Source organism: Xenopus laevis, chromosome 8S, assembly GCF_017654675.1.
Source record: "Xenopus laevis strain J_2021 chromosome 8S, Xenopus_laevis_v10.1, whole genome shotgun sequence".
Taxonomy (NCBI): domain Eukaryota; kingdom Metazoa; phylum Chordata; class Amphibia; order Anura; family Pipidae; genus Xenopus; species Xenopus laevis.
Window position 1 is genome coordinate 43,562,087 of NC_054386.1, and position 19,439 is coordinate 43,581,525.

General features: G+C 38.9%; 1 protein-coding gene across 1 annotated transcript in view; it reads right to left on the bottom strand.

Annotated features, from left to right (window-relative positions):
* The window catches only part of LOC108700524 (coagulation factor VIII), a 61,941-nt gene that overhangs the window by 22,999 nt on the left and 19,503 nt on the right, over positions 1-19,439 (bottom strand). The window contains exons 11-17 of the mRNA XM_041574829.1: positions 18,332-18,543; positions 17,503-17,650; positions 10,294-10,491; positions 7,499-8,147; positions 5,315-5,471; positions 3,438-3,629; positions 1,031-1,298 (exon numbers count right to left, since the gene is read on the bottom strand). Coding sequence (XP_041430763.1) covers positions 1,031-1,298; positions 3,438-3,629; positions 5,315-5,471; positions 7,499-8,147; positions 10,294-10,491; positions 17,503-17,650; positions 18,332-18,543 — 1,824 coding nt within the window. The remainder of the gene's footprint in view (positions 1-1,030; positions 1,299-3,437; positions 3,630-5,314; positions 5,472-7,498; positions 8,148-10,293; positions 10,492-17,502; positions 17,651-18,331; positions 18,544-19,439) is intronic.

Below are 19,439 nucleotides of genomic sequence, written 5' to 3' on the forward strand. Positions count from 1 at the left end.
TTCGGCGCTTCGCCGCTCGCACATGCGCACAAAGGAACACCGCTCGCACATGCGCACAAAGGAACACCACTCGCGCATGCGCACAAAGAAACACCACTCGCGCATGCGCACAGAGAAACGCCTCTCGCGTTCTTGCGTGCACACAGAGCGGCACACCGAGCGGCACACAGAGCGGCAGGGGGCCCTGGACCAGCTGTCCCGGTGGGCCCCGGGCCCCCCAGTCCGACCCTGATTGTTCCTCTGTACCATATGCCATTTTACACAAGGAAGCACTGCTGCTGCCTGGCACCACATTTGTTACTAGGGTAAAATGTGTGCAATTTCAAGAACACCCAAAATTTGTGGCTCAGCTCACTGAGTAAGTTGTCGTATGTAGCAAGTCAGGAAGTTTGTTTTTGCACAGGGCAAAGCAGCCACACCAGCCTTTCTGTCAAAGCTGCGTGTATAAAGCCCAGGTAGCTCTATCGCAATATAGAAAGAAAAAAACAAGATTAGGCCTGCAGAAGTGCTGTAAATTTTTCTATATTCCATATTCTTTAATTTTAACAAAATAACTTAAGAAACAATAAAGGAAAAAAAAACCACATGATACATAAGGGATATTAAAGTTTCAGAATCCATTTTTTTTCAACACAAAAGTTTGAGTGGCTCTTCAACCTTTACTTGTTGAGCTGGCCAACTGAAGACCCTATAAAGAGAACGTATCTCAAGGTGTTAGGTGTCTGTAAGGATTTTTGCATTACATTGTGGGCTGATGCTTTCTTATAATTTATCAATATTTAATTCACAATGTAAAAAAACTGACTGAGTTACAGACATAACTCAGAAATTAATCAAACATGAGAAACTGCATATTATAGTTAAACGCATCACATCTCTCTGACAAATCTTCGGTGATTCTGGTATGGTACTAATCTTATCTAGCAGAATACTTTGCATCTGTACAATTCATAACTGCATTCACTGGAGATGATTCAATACAATTTCAAATTACATTCTGTCCAATACACAATTGGAACAAAGTTCATACCATGAAACATGTGTAGCTCCTGAAATTCCAGCAGAAGACTTTTGGTGCAAGCTAGGGGGCAGGAAGCAAGCGTAGCCCCACCTTCTTCACAACCAGGAGGGCATTGCTTCTGTAGGTTCTCACTGAAATACCAACTCTGGCTCTCATCAGTTTTCATAAACATAAGTGAGAAATCTCTTACAGAAATCTGGCGATTAAAATGTCTGCTTAGAACTTGACGGCGACAGACATGGAAGGGTCCCAGGAGTCCAGAATGTAAGTCTCTCTCCTACAAATGCAAAAGGAAGAGAGGTAAAGAGCATTAAAGGCAGACACACAAAATCAGGCAATTTTATGCATCAGGCACACTGCTTTCTGAAATGTGCTAATTGCTGCACTCTGTTTTGGAGTGCAGAGACCTCTGGCTTTCCCACAAATACAAAACTGACTGTATACTGATAAAGGGGGGGGGGGAGGAGAACCACATATGAGTCTCCCCTCTAGCTTGTTAGATAAACACTATGGCCTGAAAATTGCCCCTAATTACTACCTATCTCAACTGTAAGTAAAGATTAACCCCAAACGTCTGAACTGAAACAGGTTTTGACATGCATGGGAAAAGCAGCCATCCACAGTTAGGGAATCTATGACATACAGACTTGTTACAATGCTCAATGCAAAGCAGTTAGATCCAGTCTTACCTACTCGAGGGGCAGTCATTTTCTGTGGAGGGCACTGGGAAGGTGTGATTAGTGTGTTCTGTGTTGCTATAATGTTTCTATCTGTTCAGAAGATAAGAAAGTGAACTGATTCTTCCCCTGACATCACATCCCAGAAGCTCAAATAGCCTCAGTCAAGGGGCCCATGACTGAGGGGAGAGTAGAGGAAATTAAGGAGATGACAGGCATTGTGGGAGTTGTAGTATGAAAGGCAGGAACGAAAGGGGGCAGGGCGTAGCCTTTAAATAAGGGGCTAAAAATGCAGGAGTCCACATTACCTGTAGATGACACAGGAGTTTCAACGTCCATCCCTCCCTCCCGCCCTTGAAAATGGGGGGGTGGATGGTTATGTCGCAGCAGGGCATAGTGGGGCTGCCCTACTGGGTAGCCAAAAAGGGGGCTGGAAGGTAAAGTGAGGTTGGTTGGATAGGCCTGGGGCGAGGCTAAGGGGGCAAGGAGCCAGTGAAGAGACATATATATGGGAGCAGCTGATGTTGAGCGGGGAGCTAGATGAATGAGTCTAGCGGCCGCGTTTAGAACATATTGGAGTTGTGAAAGGTGACTTGTTGGAATACCTGTGAAAATGTTCTGTGCAATATTTAATGGACATTTTAGCTAAATTATTGAATTTAGATGATCATGTTTAAAATTTGCTAAATTATTATGTTTAAAATTTGCTAAATTGGAAGCAGTAATTCAATTATGCTAATTATAACAGGAGTTACCTAGTGATGCGGGCTATAGCCTCCGATGAAGTGAACTAAGTCACAAAACGCGTTAGGCTGAGGACTCTACTTTTAAATGTAAGTGTGTATTATTATTACAGAATAAATCAAATCTTTGAGCTCTTCCTCTGTTGCTCAAACGTTTTCCCAGCCCATAGCGTCTATACCGCATTGCCCAATCCTAGTGGGAACCAGTACGAGAGATGAGAAACTAGGAAGTGAAGCGGTGGATGGAGGAATAGTGGAACACGAGACAACAAACAGAATTACAACCAGGACTCCATTGTGAACGAGGGCGGATACATGCAGACAGGATTGCCAGCTGAACTACACTGCGAATAGGCAACAACTCGCGACCGTGCACGGAAGATCCTGTAAGTATTAACTAAGCAGGGATTTTGTGCCCGTGTCTCGATAGCGCACCTTTGTGTTTTTGAGGCTAAGATAAGAAAGGAGTTGGACGTTTGGAGGTAAAGATCGTGAACTGTTCACTGATAAGACATATTCCAGGACTCTGCATCATCTGCAGACATTCAAGAGTTCAGGAATTGAGGGGAGAAAACAGTTGGTGTAATACTTTACTAAAGGAAACTTTTTGAAACTGTTTTGGGGTGGAATCCCTTTCTACTTGCACATCCTCTTGACTATATCTGCGCAAGGTGTTAATTGAATTGTTTTACATCTGATTCTGCCAATCTTTAAATATAAACTAGTGTAAGATGGCTGCTGGTAATTCGGATCCCTTGTCATGCAGCCCCTGCGTTTATAGCTCCAGGGCTTTCCTATCACAGAATAGTTGGAATCTGTATGATTTACTCTGATAAAAAGCAAAAAATACAGGGGTGCTGTAATGTACACAGTAAGTAATGCACTACAAAATCCCTTAGCTATGGTACATATAATAGAACAAAAACCACAAGAACATAAAACATATTATATAACATAAAGGCATATTATTATGGCTGCATATAAATGCTCACATACTGAATTAACATTTGATGAGTATGGCCAGACTCTGCATTGGACTCCAGGCTCTGTAGGCCCAAACTGTTCGTTTACTCGCCCTGTATATGTACGGGTGCCTTGAGGAGAAACACTTTCTTTTGAATCTTTCTGCATAGACAGTATATTGGAGTAAAAGTTGTATGGGCGTGATGCCATATTCTTAAAGTGTATCTGTTGGGGGAAAAAACAAATTAATTTTATGGATAAATCCCCTTACCCATATGGAATGTATCCATGTAGGCAAGTGCCATTACACCAAAGCATTTGCTAGATAAAAAATATAACAAAAACATTGTCTTAAACAAAGATTTTGCAAGATATTGGCTATGGCCAGCTTAAAGGAACAGTAACACCAAAAAAATGAAAGTGTTTTAAAGTAATGAAAATATCATGTACTGTTGCCCTGCACTGGTAAATTTGATCTGTTTGCTCAGAAACACTACTATAGTTCATATAAACAAGCAGCTGAGTAGCAATGGCGGAAATTGAAAAAGGCTATATGGCACAGGTTAAATAGTAGATAACAGATAACACCATTATGTTCTACAGAGTTTATCTGCTATCTGCTGTGTAACCTGAACCTTTTCTCCTTTGAATAGCTGCCCCCATTGCTACACAGCAGCTTATTTATATAAACAAAAGTAGTGTTTCTGAAGCAAACAGCAGTTTTACCATTGAAGTGCAACACTGCATTATGTTTTTTATTACTTTAAAACAATTTTTTTTTTTGACGTTACTGTTCCTTTAATGACAGCAGCCACTTTCAACTACTCCCATGACATAGAACCCCTTAGCTATGCATAAATGTATAAAAAGTTGATGTTGCTTTTGGCTCTTATATGAACAGTTTGGTGCATAGCAACCAAACTATATTTAGTTTCCATACCCTTACTAATCCTTTTATAGGATGGACATATATTCCTGTACTTTTAAAAAAAGCTAACAAAGTAATCTTTGCTCTCATACTGCTCTTTATTAAGAAGGTAAAGTCAGCCAGTCTGCGGCTCAATAAAATTGCCTAAATCTCACGCAATTAATACATGTGAGTTCCATTCCTGCTGTTATTCAAAATAATAATACTTAGCCAGAGCAACAAACAGTCAACATACATTGCCTGAACCCATTTTAGTGGAATAGACACAGGGAAGTGGAGCAACCAAAGGTACTTTCAGCCACTTATGTTAATAGAGCAGCAAGTACAGGTATGGGACCTGTTATCGGGTGCTCGGGTTCTGGGGCTTTCCAGGTAATGGATTTTTCCATAATTTGGATCGTCATGCCTTTAGTCTACTAGTAAACATTAAACAAACCCAATAGGCTGGTCCTGCTTCCAATAAGGATTAATTATAACTTAGTTTGGATCAAGTACAATGTATTGTTTTATCATTACAGAGAAAAAATGATCATTTGTAAAATAAAAAAGATTATTTGGATAAAATGTAGTCTATGGGAGATGGCCTTTCCATAATTCTGAGCTTTCTGGACAAAGGGTTTCCAGATAATGGATCCTATACCTGTATCAGGAATGATTCCACTAGCTTTCAGGGGGTGGCTGCAGTAGGGAACCAAAAGAGAAGGAAACCTTGCCAGGTGTTTAGGTTGGAGAACTAACAAATGATCTACCCAGGAGACATTATTTTGGAAACATGTTTTTTTTATCATCAATTAAGTAAATAGAGATTGAATGCAGGGAAATATAGTTAATGCAATATATTGAGTTAAATATTTTTCCAAAGAATAAACTTATGGTTTATGCCATGAAAACTCAATCGAAGTGGGGGAAATGGGAATTGAATAAGGAGACATGCTTATAAACATTACTATAATAATGATAATAACATCTGTAAATAACTTACTATGATTTCATCATTGATTTCTGCCCGTATATGAGGTCCCAATAACCCAAGATGAGCATCTCTCTCTCCCTGTAATGAGGGTTCCGTAAAATCAATGTTTAGATACTCCCTAAAAACTACTTTCTTGTACAGGGGGAATCCATGTGACCCACGATGTCTGATGTAAGTAAAAGAAAAAGAGACAATGAACCATTACAATCAAAAGTATAGAACATTAAATGCAGAAATCCCAAAAGAGAGCTTCAGAAGCTGATGCTAGGCTCAAAAAATTCTCAAGGGATAGCAGATGAATCTGAACCATAGGCTTCAGTATCACCTGTATCCAGTATTACTTGATATTGCCCCCATACATTAGTGATGTGCGGGTGGGTTCGGGTTGAGCTTTTCTGTCTGCTCTCCCTACCTGCGACCGTACACTGCTGACTTCAGGTTTTATAGGCACGTGCCTGCCCCGCCCCTTTTGTGACCTCTCCACCATTGAGACATGCACAACAATGTTCTCTCTAATTCCTTTCTGGCTATGGGTGCAAGAAAAATTATTTTAAACTTGTGTGCGCATTTTTAACCACAATTTTGTGTGAGTTGGCCTCAAAATTTGTGTGTGCCTGTACAAGCACACATATTAGAGGTGCACAAATCTAATTATCTTCAAAAAACAAGGTTGTGGGAATAAGCAATGGCTGCAGAAACCCTCATCAGTGACAGGGAAAACCCCGCCAGTTCCCATACCAAGTGAAACAATTCTGCTCCAACTTCAGCTGCTCATTACTTTCACCATCTTTCGAATCGTACGAATCGAAATAATAGCGCATTCGATCTAATTCGAATCTAAGTTTTTTCCAATTCACTCCAAATAGGTTCTAGGAGGTCCCCCATAGGCTAAAACAGCAATTCTGCAGGTTTTAGATGGCGAATGGTCCAAGTCGAATTTTTAAAGAGACAGTACATGATAAATTTCGATTTTGAATTTGGACTATTCCATAGTCCAGGGGTCAGCAACCTTTACTATCAAAAGAGCCATTTTGCCCCCTCTTCCACTAAAGAAAAATAGTCTGGAGCCGCAAAATATAAAACAGATTATAAACTTTTAAAAGTTTTAACCTTTTTTCAATTTTAACTGTTACAACAACAGAATACAACAAACAGAAGTGCAGTGTGTATGTGTAGGCCTACTTTGAAATAAATTAAACACCGAATAGCCCTATTAAATGCTAATGTTCTCATCTGTGTAATGTAAATTCTGTTTCTTAAGTTCATTGCTGATCTTCCCTCTATTGTTTTGAGTTTGTGACCGAGGTAAGGACCATGATGAATCGTCTTGCTGCGGCTCGGTCTTGCCTGTCACTCCTGGAACGTCTATACAGCCCTCGCATCTGCTGGCGGCTTTCTGAGTGTGCGACTGCGGTTAGCTAACCTTACCCCAGTCACACACTCAAGCAGCCGCCAGCAGGTGAGAGGGCTGTATAGCCGACCTATAGCAAAGCTGCAAGACCGAGCCACAGCAAGCGGGATGAAGAGCCGCATGAGGCTACGGAGCCTCAGGTTGCCTACCCCTGCCCTAGTCGAAGTACACAAAAAATAGCTATATATAATTTTATATAAAATTCAAATTTTTTGAATTCGAAAATTCACCTCGACCTTTGATAAATCTGCCCCCAACTGTTAACCTTACCTAGGACTACATTTGCACCTGCTGAAGAATGACTGCTATGTCTGCTTCCCCAGCTATTATCTCCATACTCATACACAGCAGCCAGACAGCATCACTATCATCAGGACATCTTTTCTACAGCAACTAAGCTGCTGAAAACTTTTACAGATAAATTACTGGCCTAGAGAGATCCCCAGTATAGCTTATTCTCCAACAGTACCGAGCAGCAGAGAGAAAAAAACAGTTATTTGCCAATTGCACTTCATAGAGTGTGAGCTATTGATTAATTTAGCTTACGATCTTATCACGCCAAGCGCCTGGACCATGTTACCCACACAAGCATGCAAGTTAGGAGGACAGGTTCTGGTTGGGATGGGAATAGGGCTGCCCCACCAGGGGAGCCGACAGGTGGCTTTACCTGTAATGGGGTGAGATGCTTAATCTGCAGGTCAAAAAACGACACTGTGACACTGCTTCCTATAAGACTATGTGAGCCAAACATTACAAAAAACAAAAAAAAACAAAATGCTTACTTTTTAAAAGTGAAATAAGGCGATGTCTCTGACCCATAATCCCACATCACTTCGACAGCTGCGATAAAATATGTTCGTAGCACTCCACTAATACTGCGAGGGTCCTGATCTTCATTCACATCATCATACATATCTATATCTTCTAAGTCATCATAATTTTCATAAAACTCATCTTCCTTTGTTCCATGTCCTACTGGTACTGTAGTGTTACTACTGCCTAAATATTCATTCTTCTCTTCTTGATTACTTAAAATGTTTGTCCTCTTTGCACTGGACAGTTCATCTGATATATCCTCAGGAATCTCCCCTGAAGTTAGAATCCAAGGGGCAGCCTGATCTGTTTGTGGTGTTTCCTCACTGAGTTCTGACAAACTTGCAAATACACCAGAATTTTCATCCTCCAAGTTCTTGCTTTCAAGTGCTTCTTTCTCTTTAGTGCCCCTCTGCTTAATGTTCACAAGCTTTGGAAGGTTGTGATGAATGCCTCGTGGGCTAGGGGGAGATATGTCATGGAGCAGCTCCTCAGTAAAGTCTTCAAACTCATCTTGATAGAATTCATCCTGGTCACTTCCACATTTTGAGACACTAAGCCATACTGTCATGTCCTGCTCTTCTAGAGAGAAGTCCAACGGGACTATAGTCCAGTGCCCTGATTGAAATAATTAATATGTTTAAAAATTTATTGCAACTTACTGAACTATTATAATGAATAAATCATAAAGATATGTAATGCAAAAGTGCACTCTCGATAATTCTGAGCTTTTTTGCCTGCTCTCCCTGCGACAGTACACTGCTGGCTTCAGGTTTTATAGGCACATGCCTGCTCTGCCCCTTTTGTGACCATCAGCAGGGCAGTTCTATAAAAGGAAACCGGACGTCAGGCAAGGCGGTTGCATGTATGGGATCTATTACCCACAATGCTTGAAACCTGAAGTTTTCCAAACAAGGGGTATTTCTGCAACTTGGATCGCCATAATTCAAGTCTTCTTAAAAGCATTTAAACATTAAACAAAATCAGTATTGATTTATACAGCTTAGTTTGAATCAAGTAAAGCTACTGTTATTATTATTATAGCGAAAAAGGAAATAAATAAAAAAATTATATATTTGATATATTAGATATATTTGCTTAAAGTGGGAGATGATCTTTCAGTATACTAGACTAATGGATTCCAACTCTGTAGCCCAGGTGCTGCCATCTAATGTCAGGATGAATAAGAGGCCTATCAGCACCTCCCCCCCCCAGTATAAATGCACCTCATAAGTGCATGTTTTCTACCTACTGGTGTCCCTCTGAGTTGTTCTGCTTATAGGCATATAGCACACCAAATATTTTCGTGCAGGAACAGCAGTTGTTAAATCGCTTCTTCTGCCTGCTATTGCTGCTAATATATTATTGAATAAGAAGTTCTGTTTGTTATGCACACAAGTGGCACTTGATTTAGTAACATTACCAGCGAGAGATTTTTTGAGCGCTGTTGTTCACTGGCAGACAGGGCTTAGAATGGAAAAAAGCGCCTGTGTTTCACAATCTACTGCTCATTTTCTGTCCTGCCCATACTGACACTTGTACAGATATAGGATCTGTTATGTAGAATGCTTGGGACCTGGGGCTTTCTGAATAAGGAATCTTTCTGTAATTTGGATCTTTATACCCTAGTCTACTAGAAAATCATGTAAACATTAAATAAACCCAATAGGCTGGTTTTGCTTCCAATAAGGATTCATTACATCTTAGTTTGGATCAGGTACAACTTAATGTTTTATTATAACAGAGAAAAGGTAAATAATTTTTAAAAATTTGGATTATTTGGATCAGGGATCCCCAACCTTTTGAACGCGTGAGCAACATTCAGAAGTAAAAGGCGTTGGTGAGCAACACAAGCATGAAAAAATTTCCTGGGGTGCCATATAAGTGCTGTGATTGACCATTTAGTAGCTCCTATGTGTCTTCTCAACCTATATTGAGGCTCTGTTAGGCAGTACACCTGGTTTTTATACAACCAACTTGCCTCCAAGCCTGGAATTCAAAAATAAGCTCCTGCTTTGAGGCCACTGGGAGCAACATCCAAGGGGTTTGAGAGCAACATGTTGCTCACGAGCTACTGGTTGGGGATCACTGATTTGGATAAAATGGAGTCTATGGTAGACAGCCTTTCCGTATTACAGAGCTTTCTGGATAACCGGTTTCTGGGTAATGGATCCTATGATTTGGTGTATTTTCGTTTAATCACCTTATCATTGTTGCAAAAGTAAACTTTTTTTTAATAGACAATTAAAATATAAATATAAAAAACACAAAAAAATGGACTACCTACCTAACCGACTATGTTCCAGTACTGACTTTGGTGATTTGGATTAAAGATTTATCGAGCCTTGGAGTGGACCTATTACACAAAGCTCTAAAATAAAGCACTGGCATTTTCCATAGAGTCCTTTAATCATTAGACAGCACTGTGTACATAACAGTAATGAGACTAGCATGGATGCAAATGCTTCTCAACATTAAAGAAAAAAAACACTTATTCGGAAAAGCCTAGTCCACACTATTCAAGATATTCGAATAATGTTATATAATATCGTTCTTGGTCTATTTCTAAAAAATACTATTTTTCCACCAAACCAGGTCCTTCCCTTCTCACCTCCATTGTTTTTACTATTGGCTTTATCATTAACCCCCATTCCAATCACTTGCATGGATTTTTACAGAAGCAAAAATAAATGGTTCACCTTCCTGACACAAACTGCACCTTGAACATGTTAAGGTCGATATAATTATACATTCCAGTGCTCACCTGCCTTCTCCATGACCATATTTATAGTCTCCCCTTTCACTGGAAAAAGAGTGAGGGTATCTTGATAGCCAGAGTCTGTGCTGAATGTGTTGCCTCCGAATCGAATGGAAAGAAGGTCTGGTCCAAGGTTGAGAATATGCCATATGCTAACTTCATTTACACACACAGAGAGGTGCAGAGAGTCAACTCCATTCACAGCTAGGACAAACCATAATGTTTTACTTGCAGCTGACTAATAAAGAAAAAAAATGGCTTTGTATATTCAAGAGAAAGGCATTCTATAGGTGACCTAATTAATGTTTGAATGAATTAGAATGAAACTTAAAACACAGTGACAAGTTTATTTTTAAATGATCCAGCTAAGTGTACCTACCTGCATGCTCTAATGTTTACCTGTTCCTATCCCATAAACTGATTTAAAGTACATGCACACTATAATATGCCCCAATACACATTCTGCCCTGTTCACTGTTGATATGGTGTAAACAATTGTATCTGACCTTGATGTAAGTGCAAAATATGTCTGTTTAACTGTTTGTTTTGTTGGCTTTTCTTTTTTCCCAAAATAGAAAAACCTATAAGAAAAAAAAAACATTCTGCTCTGCATATTTGTCCACACAGAGAGGTGCAAGGGGTACCAGGGAGCAGGGTAATATGTGGGAGTTGCCCTATGGTAAAATAGACCCCCCTAACCACACCCTTTTATTCTCAAATGCCCACTGCCCACCCATTAAACCTGGCCTGGTCTATGATCCAGACCTTCCCATTGGTCCAGACCTCTGACTGCCACTGGGGACCTGACAGGACTCTGATCGGTTTCCCATGATGCTGACCTTGTTTCAATTTATAGGTTTAGCATGGAAATTTTTTTCTTTCATATCAAGAAAAGGGTGTTTCATTGTTAGTTGCATAGTTAAATCGGTTTGAAAAAAGACAAAGTCTTTAAAGTTCAACCCCTCCAAATGAAAACCCACCATCCATACACACAAACCCCTATAGAGTTAAGTATCACAATAGACTTTGATACTCTGTTAATGTTAATACCCTTTTATATGCAAGACAGAACTTTATTTGCTTTGGCAGCCACAGAATGACACTGCCCAGAATTAGACAACTTGTTATCTACAAAAAACCCTAGATCCTTCTCATTTAAGGAAACCCCCAACACACTGCCATTTAGTATAACTTGCATTTATATTATTTTTGCCAAAGTGCATAACCTTGCATAAGTGCATAACCATCAACATTGAACCTCATTTTCCAGTTTGCTGGCACTGTATCAAATACTTTAGCAAAGTCCAAGTATATCACATCCACTGCCATCCCAGAATGGAGGTCCCTGATCACCTTCTCATAAAAAGAAATTAAGTCTGGCAAGCTCTATTATGCATAAAACCATGCTGGCACAAATTCATAGTATTATGATTTGCAATTAAGTCCAGTATCTTGTCCTTTATTAAACGTTCAAAAAGCTTTCCTACCACTGACGTCAGAGTAACTGGCCTATAGTTTTGAGACTGAGAACAGGATTCCTTTTTGAATAGCAGCACCACATTAGCAATTCACCAGTCTCTCAGCACCATGCCAGACCTCAATGAATCCTGAAAAAGTAAGTAAGGAGTTTTGGCAATCACAGAGCTAAGCTCACTTAGTACCCTGGGATGAATACCATCTGGCCCCGGACCTTTGTTTATCTTAACATGTTCTAGTCTCTTTTGAATTTCCTCAGGTGTGAACCATGCATCATTAGTTGTATTATTAGAATTGCTTATAAGGGGAATATACTGACGTATATTTATTAAGCAGCATTTTAAAGACTTTTAAAAGTCCTGTGTTTAACCCTGTGAAAAGCATTTCACACTTAATATGTCTCAGAGATGCCCTTATACTGTCAAAGTTTGCACATCTGAAATTTAGGGGCCCATTTACTAAGGGTCAAAGTGAATTTCGGAATTCAGAAACTTTGAATTTCAAAGTAATTTTTGGGTACTTCAACCATCAAATAGGCCAAAATTCTATTTGAATTGAAAAAACTTCACAAATTTGACCATTCGAAAATTGAAGGACTTCAACTTTGACACTTTGCCACCTTAAACCTGCCAAATTGCTGTTTAGCCTATGGGGGACCTCCTAGAACCCCTCTCAGTCTTTGGCTAAGTTTTTAGAAGTCAAAGTTTTTTTTGCATGATCCTTCAAATCGTTCGATAAACAATTTTTACTTCGCTCGAAAACAGCCGTTTTCAATCAAAAAAATACTTTGACTATCGAAGTATCAGATCCGATGGTCGGATTTCGAAGTTTTTTAACTTTGAAATTCGACCCTTAGTAAATGTGCCCCCATGTATTTTAGTTGCTCCCATATAGAATTGCTTCTGCAACAGAATCTCAAAGGACACCGTGTTATGATCACTATTCCCTAAATGGTCACCCACACAAATGCTAGAGATGAGTTCAGTATTATTAGTTATGACAAGATCCAAAAAAGAGTTATTCCTAGTAGGTTCTTGAACAAACTGGAATAAAAATTTGTCATTTAGCATATTTACAAACCCTATCCATTTTCCTAATAATTGAATCCCCTACAACTACAATCTGCTAGGCCTGACTCTACTCTCCTTCACAGCACTACTAGAGAAACTGGATTCCCAGCTGTCAGAGAGGTCAGCCCCATCTAGAATTGTTAATCCAGAGTCCACACTCCAACACAATTTGGCTTCCATTTTCCTTTTACCCACCTTAGATTTTCTAACTGTCACCCAGCTAGCTGCCTCAACATACTGCTGCTGTTCTGTTCACCCCAAACTATCTGACTACTCTTGGTCCTGCATACATATTCTTCGGCACACCACTTACTTTTCCTTTTTTCTCTTTAGGGTGCATTCAACTCCTCCAGCTACTTCCAAGTCCGGTTTTCATACAAAGATTCCCAGGGAGGAAGCACACCAAACATATGATTTTGCCTTTTAGGACATTTATTCAGCAGTGTTGGCACAAGCTTTCGGGGTCAACCCCTTCCTCAGGTGCAATAAAAATCAAGTGAACATCATTGCATTAAATACCTTTAACACCATGTGAGCTATCATGTGATACAATTAACTGTTTAGTGCTTGATCCCATTCATCTTTATATAATGGTTTATATGTATCCCAAAATTCATGAAGAAAAGGAGAATCCCTTTAGGAAAATTCATTGCCTACAATATAACAATAAATACTATAAATAACTCATTTAAGACATACTTGTATCAAACATTATTTGCAACAATATTAAAACCTTTACAAACACAATTTATACATTATCCTTCAACCAGTAACGCTACAATTGTAGCCCAATAGAAACTTGTTACATATTATAAAAAACATCTCATGTTAAAACTTTCATTTAATCCCATAGGTGTTAGGGAATCCAATCTTTTTATCCACACTGCTTCTCGCTGCAGCAACCGTTTTCTTATATTACCTCCCCTCTCAGTAGTTACCTGTTCCAATATATTCCATCTTAATTGGGCAACCGTATGTTTACTATGAAAAAAATGTTTTGCCACCGATATTTCAGATACATTTTCTTTCTTATTTTCCTGTTTCTCTATATCTGATGTATAGTTTCGAATACTACTTTTATGTTCATTTAATCTGGTTTTTATAGATCTACTCGTCTGTCCCACATAGGTAAGTCCGCATGGGCATTTTATCATGTAAATGACTCCTGTAGAGAGATCGGGGCAGATTTGAAAATAGTCGGCCTAGACAACCGCATGGCGCATCGCCTACGAGCAGTGTATCGGGTGAGGCCTCTTCACAATGATGTGCATTTTTTGTCCAGTACCCCAACTACGAGCGTGGGGCCAGGAGGGTCCGGAGGGGCAAGAGGAGGAAGAGGAACAGTGTATCAAAAAATCAGGAGTTCCCAACGGAGACAGACCAAGAGGTAAAATCAATTGTTAATATTTCACAACGGATACTTACTGAAAGCGAAATACAAGTACTGTGTAAGGGACTGTCTTTTATTCCTACGAACTCTGAAACATTATTTGATTTGGAGGTGGATTTGTTTAAATTCATAAGAGCTTTAAAGCTTCGTGCCCACTTCGACAACTCCAAAGAGACTGCGGGCTCTGGTCGTATCAGTATAAAAAGTGACAAACAAATTGATCTAATTAAGAAAAAATTGGGTTTACATTATTTTCTACCAAAGATACACAAATCCTTAAAAAATCCCCCGGGAGACCAATTGTTTCAGGATGTGGATCAATCTTACAACCATTAGCTATATATTTGGATGTGATTTGTCAACCAATTTTTTCTTTATTGCATACCTGTATCCAGGATACCACAGATTTCCTGGATAAAATAATGGAAGTAAAATTGCCAGACAGGAAGGTACTCTTGTGTTCTTTGGATGTATGTGATCTATACTCTACAATTCCACATAGTGAAGGCATTGAAAGCATAAGACAATACCTAACCAAATTGGATAAAAAAAATCATGAAATTAATTTTGCTTGTGAAATTTTGGAGATGATATTGACCAGAAATTATTTTGTATTTTTTGAGCAATACTATGTCCAGCAGATAGGCTGCGCTATGGGGGCCAATATGGTGCCTATATATGCAAATACTTTCATGCATGAATTTGAAAGCAAGTATATTCTTAACAACAATGTGTGGAACAAGTATATATTGCATTACTGGCGCTACATGGACGATATTTTTCTGGTCTGGGATGGTACTGTGGATCAATTTGAAATGATGGTGCAGAATTTAAATGAGGTACATAATACCATCAAATTCACCTCAGTATGGTCTGAACAGTAGGGATGTAGCGAACTGTTCGCCGGCGAACTAGTTCGCGCGAACTTCGACTGTTCGCGTCCGCCGAATGTTCGCGAACGTCGCGCGACGTTCGCCAATAGGCGTTCGCGTCAAAAATCGTTCGACCATTCGACCATTCGATTCCTTCGACCGCTAAAATCGAAGGATTTTCGTTCGAATCGAACGATCGAAGCCATTGGATTGAATGAAATCATTCGATCGAATGGCTTCGATCGTTCGGTTCGAACGAAAATCCTTCGATCGTTCGAATCGAACGATTTTCGGATGTTCGAAGTTCGCGAACTGTTCGCATTTTTTGCCGGTGTTCGCGAACGGCGTTCGCGAACACATAAACGGCAGTTCGCTACATCCCTACTGAACAGGAACTAGCCTTTTTGGATGTTAAAGTATCCATTGAAAATAATACCCTGTCTACGGCAATTCATTATAAGCCTACAGATTGTAATACAATATTGTTACCATCAAGTTGTCATCCACCGGGGGTGTTCAAAGGACTTCCACGTAGCCAGTTAAGCCGGGTGAGACGTATTACGTCTAAAGAAAATGTATTTGAACAGGAAGCTGATGCTATGATAAAAAAATTCTCACAAAGGGGATATGATAGGGACCAACTCAATGAAGTAAAACAAGATCTTAAAGTGATGGAACGAAAAAGGCTATTAATAAGAAGAGAAAGAAAGGGGAAACAAAAAATGTCTCAGATACCATTTGTTTCAACTTTTGGTCGCCAGACACCATATGTTAGGCGAATAATTTTGAAACATTGGAGGATACTACAAAAAGATAGAGAAATGGGTAAACTGTTTAAAGACCCGCCATTATTCTCGTATAGAAGAGGAAAATCTATAGGACAGACAGTGACTAAGAAAATTTTAAAAATAGATAAAAATTTGGGATTATTGGCACCTTTGAAAAATGGCACATTTAGATGTGGTGAATGTGCATATTGTAATGGTATCTTGAAAGGTGACATTATAGCACATCCATCCAACGGCTATCCAATAAAATTGAATGGGCATTTTACCTGTAACAGTACAGGAGTCATTTACATGATAAAATGCCCATGCGGATTTACCTATGTGGGACAGACGAGTAGATCTATAAAAACCAGATTAAATGAACATAAAAGTAGTATTCGAAACTATACATCAGATATAGAGAAACAGGAAAATAAGAAAGAAAATTTATCTGAAATGTCGGTGGCAAAACATTTTTTTCATAGTAAACATACGGTTGCCCAATTAAGATGGAATATATTGGAACAGGTAACTACTGAGAGGGGAGGTAATATAAGAAAACGGTTGCTGCAGCGAGAAGCAGTGTGGATAAAAAGATTGGATTCCCTAACACCTATGGGATTAAATGAAAGTTTTAACATGAGATGTTTTTTATAATATGTAACAAGTTTCTATTGGGCTACAATTGTAGCGTTACTGGTTGAAGGATAATGTATAAATTGTGTTTGTAAAGGTTTTAATATTGTTGCAAATAATGTTTGATACAAGTATGTCTTAAATGAGTTATTTATAGTATTTATTGTTATATTGCAGGCAATGAATTTTCCTAAAGGGATTCTCCTTTTCTTCATGAATTTTGGGATACATATAAACCATTATATAAAGATGAATGTGATCAAGCACTAAACAGTTAATTGTATCACATGATAGCTCACATGGTGTTAAAGGTATTTAATGCAATGATGTTCACTTGATTTTTATTGCACCTGAGGAAGGGGTTGACCCCGAAAGCTTGTGCCAACACTGCTGAATAAATGTCCTAAAAGGCAAAATCATATGTTTGGTGTGCTTCCTCCCTGGGAATCTTTGTACTCTTGGTCCTGCTCAGTGAGCAAGAGACTCCTTTCAAGATTGTCTCTAAAGTGGCAATTTGCTCACAATCACCACTGAGGTAAGCAGTTTGGATCTCTTGCTCCAAATCTGCATACATTTGGTAGACTGTGCCTGGGTCAGACCTTTAATCTTGCTAGTGCTCATTATCCCAGTTACAGATCAAATCAGGAATAAAAAAAAATTAAAATTTGTGTTTGCACCCTAACGACTTAACTGGAGGTGAAAACAATTGTACGTGCTCATCTCTGTTTGACATTACCACTATGCTGGAACATGGATAGGTTTATGCTACTTTACACTCAAATTAGAATAAGATTTGCCATTTTCAATATAGATACAGTGCCAAAACTTCTCTGTTTTTACAATGTAGTACTCTTTTTGTAAGAAAATATGTAATTTATAGTAGAGAGTGGCTTTTGAGTGCCTCAACAATATACCTAACTCACTCAGAAGTTTGCCTACGTTTCACCCATTGTACTATTGACCATATTGAACACCTGTTATTGTACATCGTAATATATACATACTGTACAGAAGGCTCGGTTTCATAGGTTTTATGTTTGAGGTTTGTTTCCCTGATCTTCCATTTCGCCCTTTGAAGTTCTTCTCCTGATACCAACTAAGGCTCTCATCAAAAACAAAGTACACAAGGATGTGTTCCTTATCTGTAATAATCTAGATAAAAAATATTCATTGTCAGACATATACATAAAGCTTATTATAAAAACAAAAGCTTTCAATTAATTTGCTTCACACAGAGACAAAGGATTCAGGTGGTGATATTGGTAGTGTAATTGTATGCATACACAAATTACATATGTTTACAGAATTGTAATTTCTGAAGTTTGGTAGATTTGCCCACATGTAACAACCTGGTATGGCCAGTTTGTCGTTTCTCCTTTCAGTATACACTCTTGATGCATCTGTGTGTCCTACTGTGGGTAGGCCATCTTCTACTATGTACTTATTTGAGTTTGCCTGTCCTTACTTCAGCTGTTTTGGAAAAACAGATCAATGCTACAGCAGTGTAGTTGATCTTGTGGAGTTGAATATCTAAATGGCCAATGACCCCCTTCAGTATTTTAGATGTCAGACTACTAATGGGCATGGCCAAACCACACAAGAACCAACTGGATGCCTTGAAAAGTCCACTCCATTTTCTAGGATTAATCTTTAGGAGTAGTTGGCAGACTTCTCCCTTAGAAGATAGTTTCCCAGAAATTTTGCTTACCTCCTATTCAGTATTATTTATTTGTACCCTGGAGATAAATATACATTTAGAATCCACCCTCTGTTTACATGAAAGATTTAGAATATTAGAAAGAAAAAAACCTAATATTTCTGTAATGCAATTACCTGGATTCCTCTCTGGTCAAGTGTCTGCTTTGTACAGATGAGAAGCGGTCCAAAAAGCCCAGATGCTAGATCTTTCTGTGGATTAAGGGAGCTGGAGTACAGTCTTGTTAGACAACGTGGATCCGATGACAACGGGGCATCTCCTTGAGTCACCCGCCAAATATATGTAATGGTCTCATTTGGATAAATGGGATATTCCTTCAGTTGTTCCCCTTAGTAAAAACAAAGTCATATTAAAGGTTGTATCAAGTCTAACAGGTTCAGCATACTTGTTTAATTACATAATTAATGGAAAAGTGAAAGGCACATTAGAGTTGCACTACAGCACACATAATTATAACCCATATACCCTACACCAGGAGTGCCCATACTTTAGTAATATGGGGTCTACTTTTAGTGATATTGTCCCATTATGATCTACATCCATAATATCACTGTTAGGATTCTTTTTCATGGAAAATATTACTTAAATATTATATTAATTTATAAGAGAAGTTATATTACTATATTTAAAAACCAACTATTTCTTATGTAACTTTAACAGAATAAATATCTGAATGAAAAGCGTAAAACATAAGGGTAATTTAGTCTAGCTGTTTGTTGACAGTGTCTTGAGATCTACTGATCACCAACTAAAGGTCTACTGATATATTCCGATCAACCTTTTAGGCACCCCTGCCCTACACCTATGCCTATAACAGCTGAGGTGAAAAAACATGCTTGCCAAGTCGAAGCCTTCACTCAGTCTATTCCCTTTTTGTCATATGGTTGATCCAGAGAGACGTAGTCTCCAGTTTACCAGAAAAAAAGGACACTTAGAATTAATAAGGGGGGGGGGTGCCAGACACTCTTGCTTAACCCTACACTACACCAATCACATAATTTTGTACCAAAGAGACTGCTGAAATAGAATAAAACATATAACTTGAAGAACTGGTAAACCAAGGGAAACTTTTTTCCTTGTCCACCAACATGGCCAACTCACTATAGGGACGGGAAACCCTGTGTCATCCTTATTGACATCCTTATTGACATCCTTTTAGGTCTCAAGGGGGACACAGGGAACCAATGGGGACTTAAAGATGCCCCAGAACAGCAGGGTGGGAGT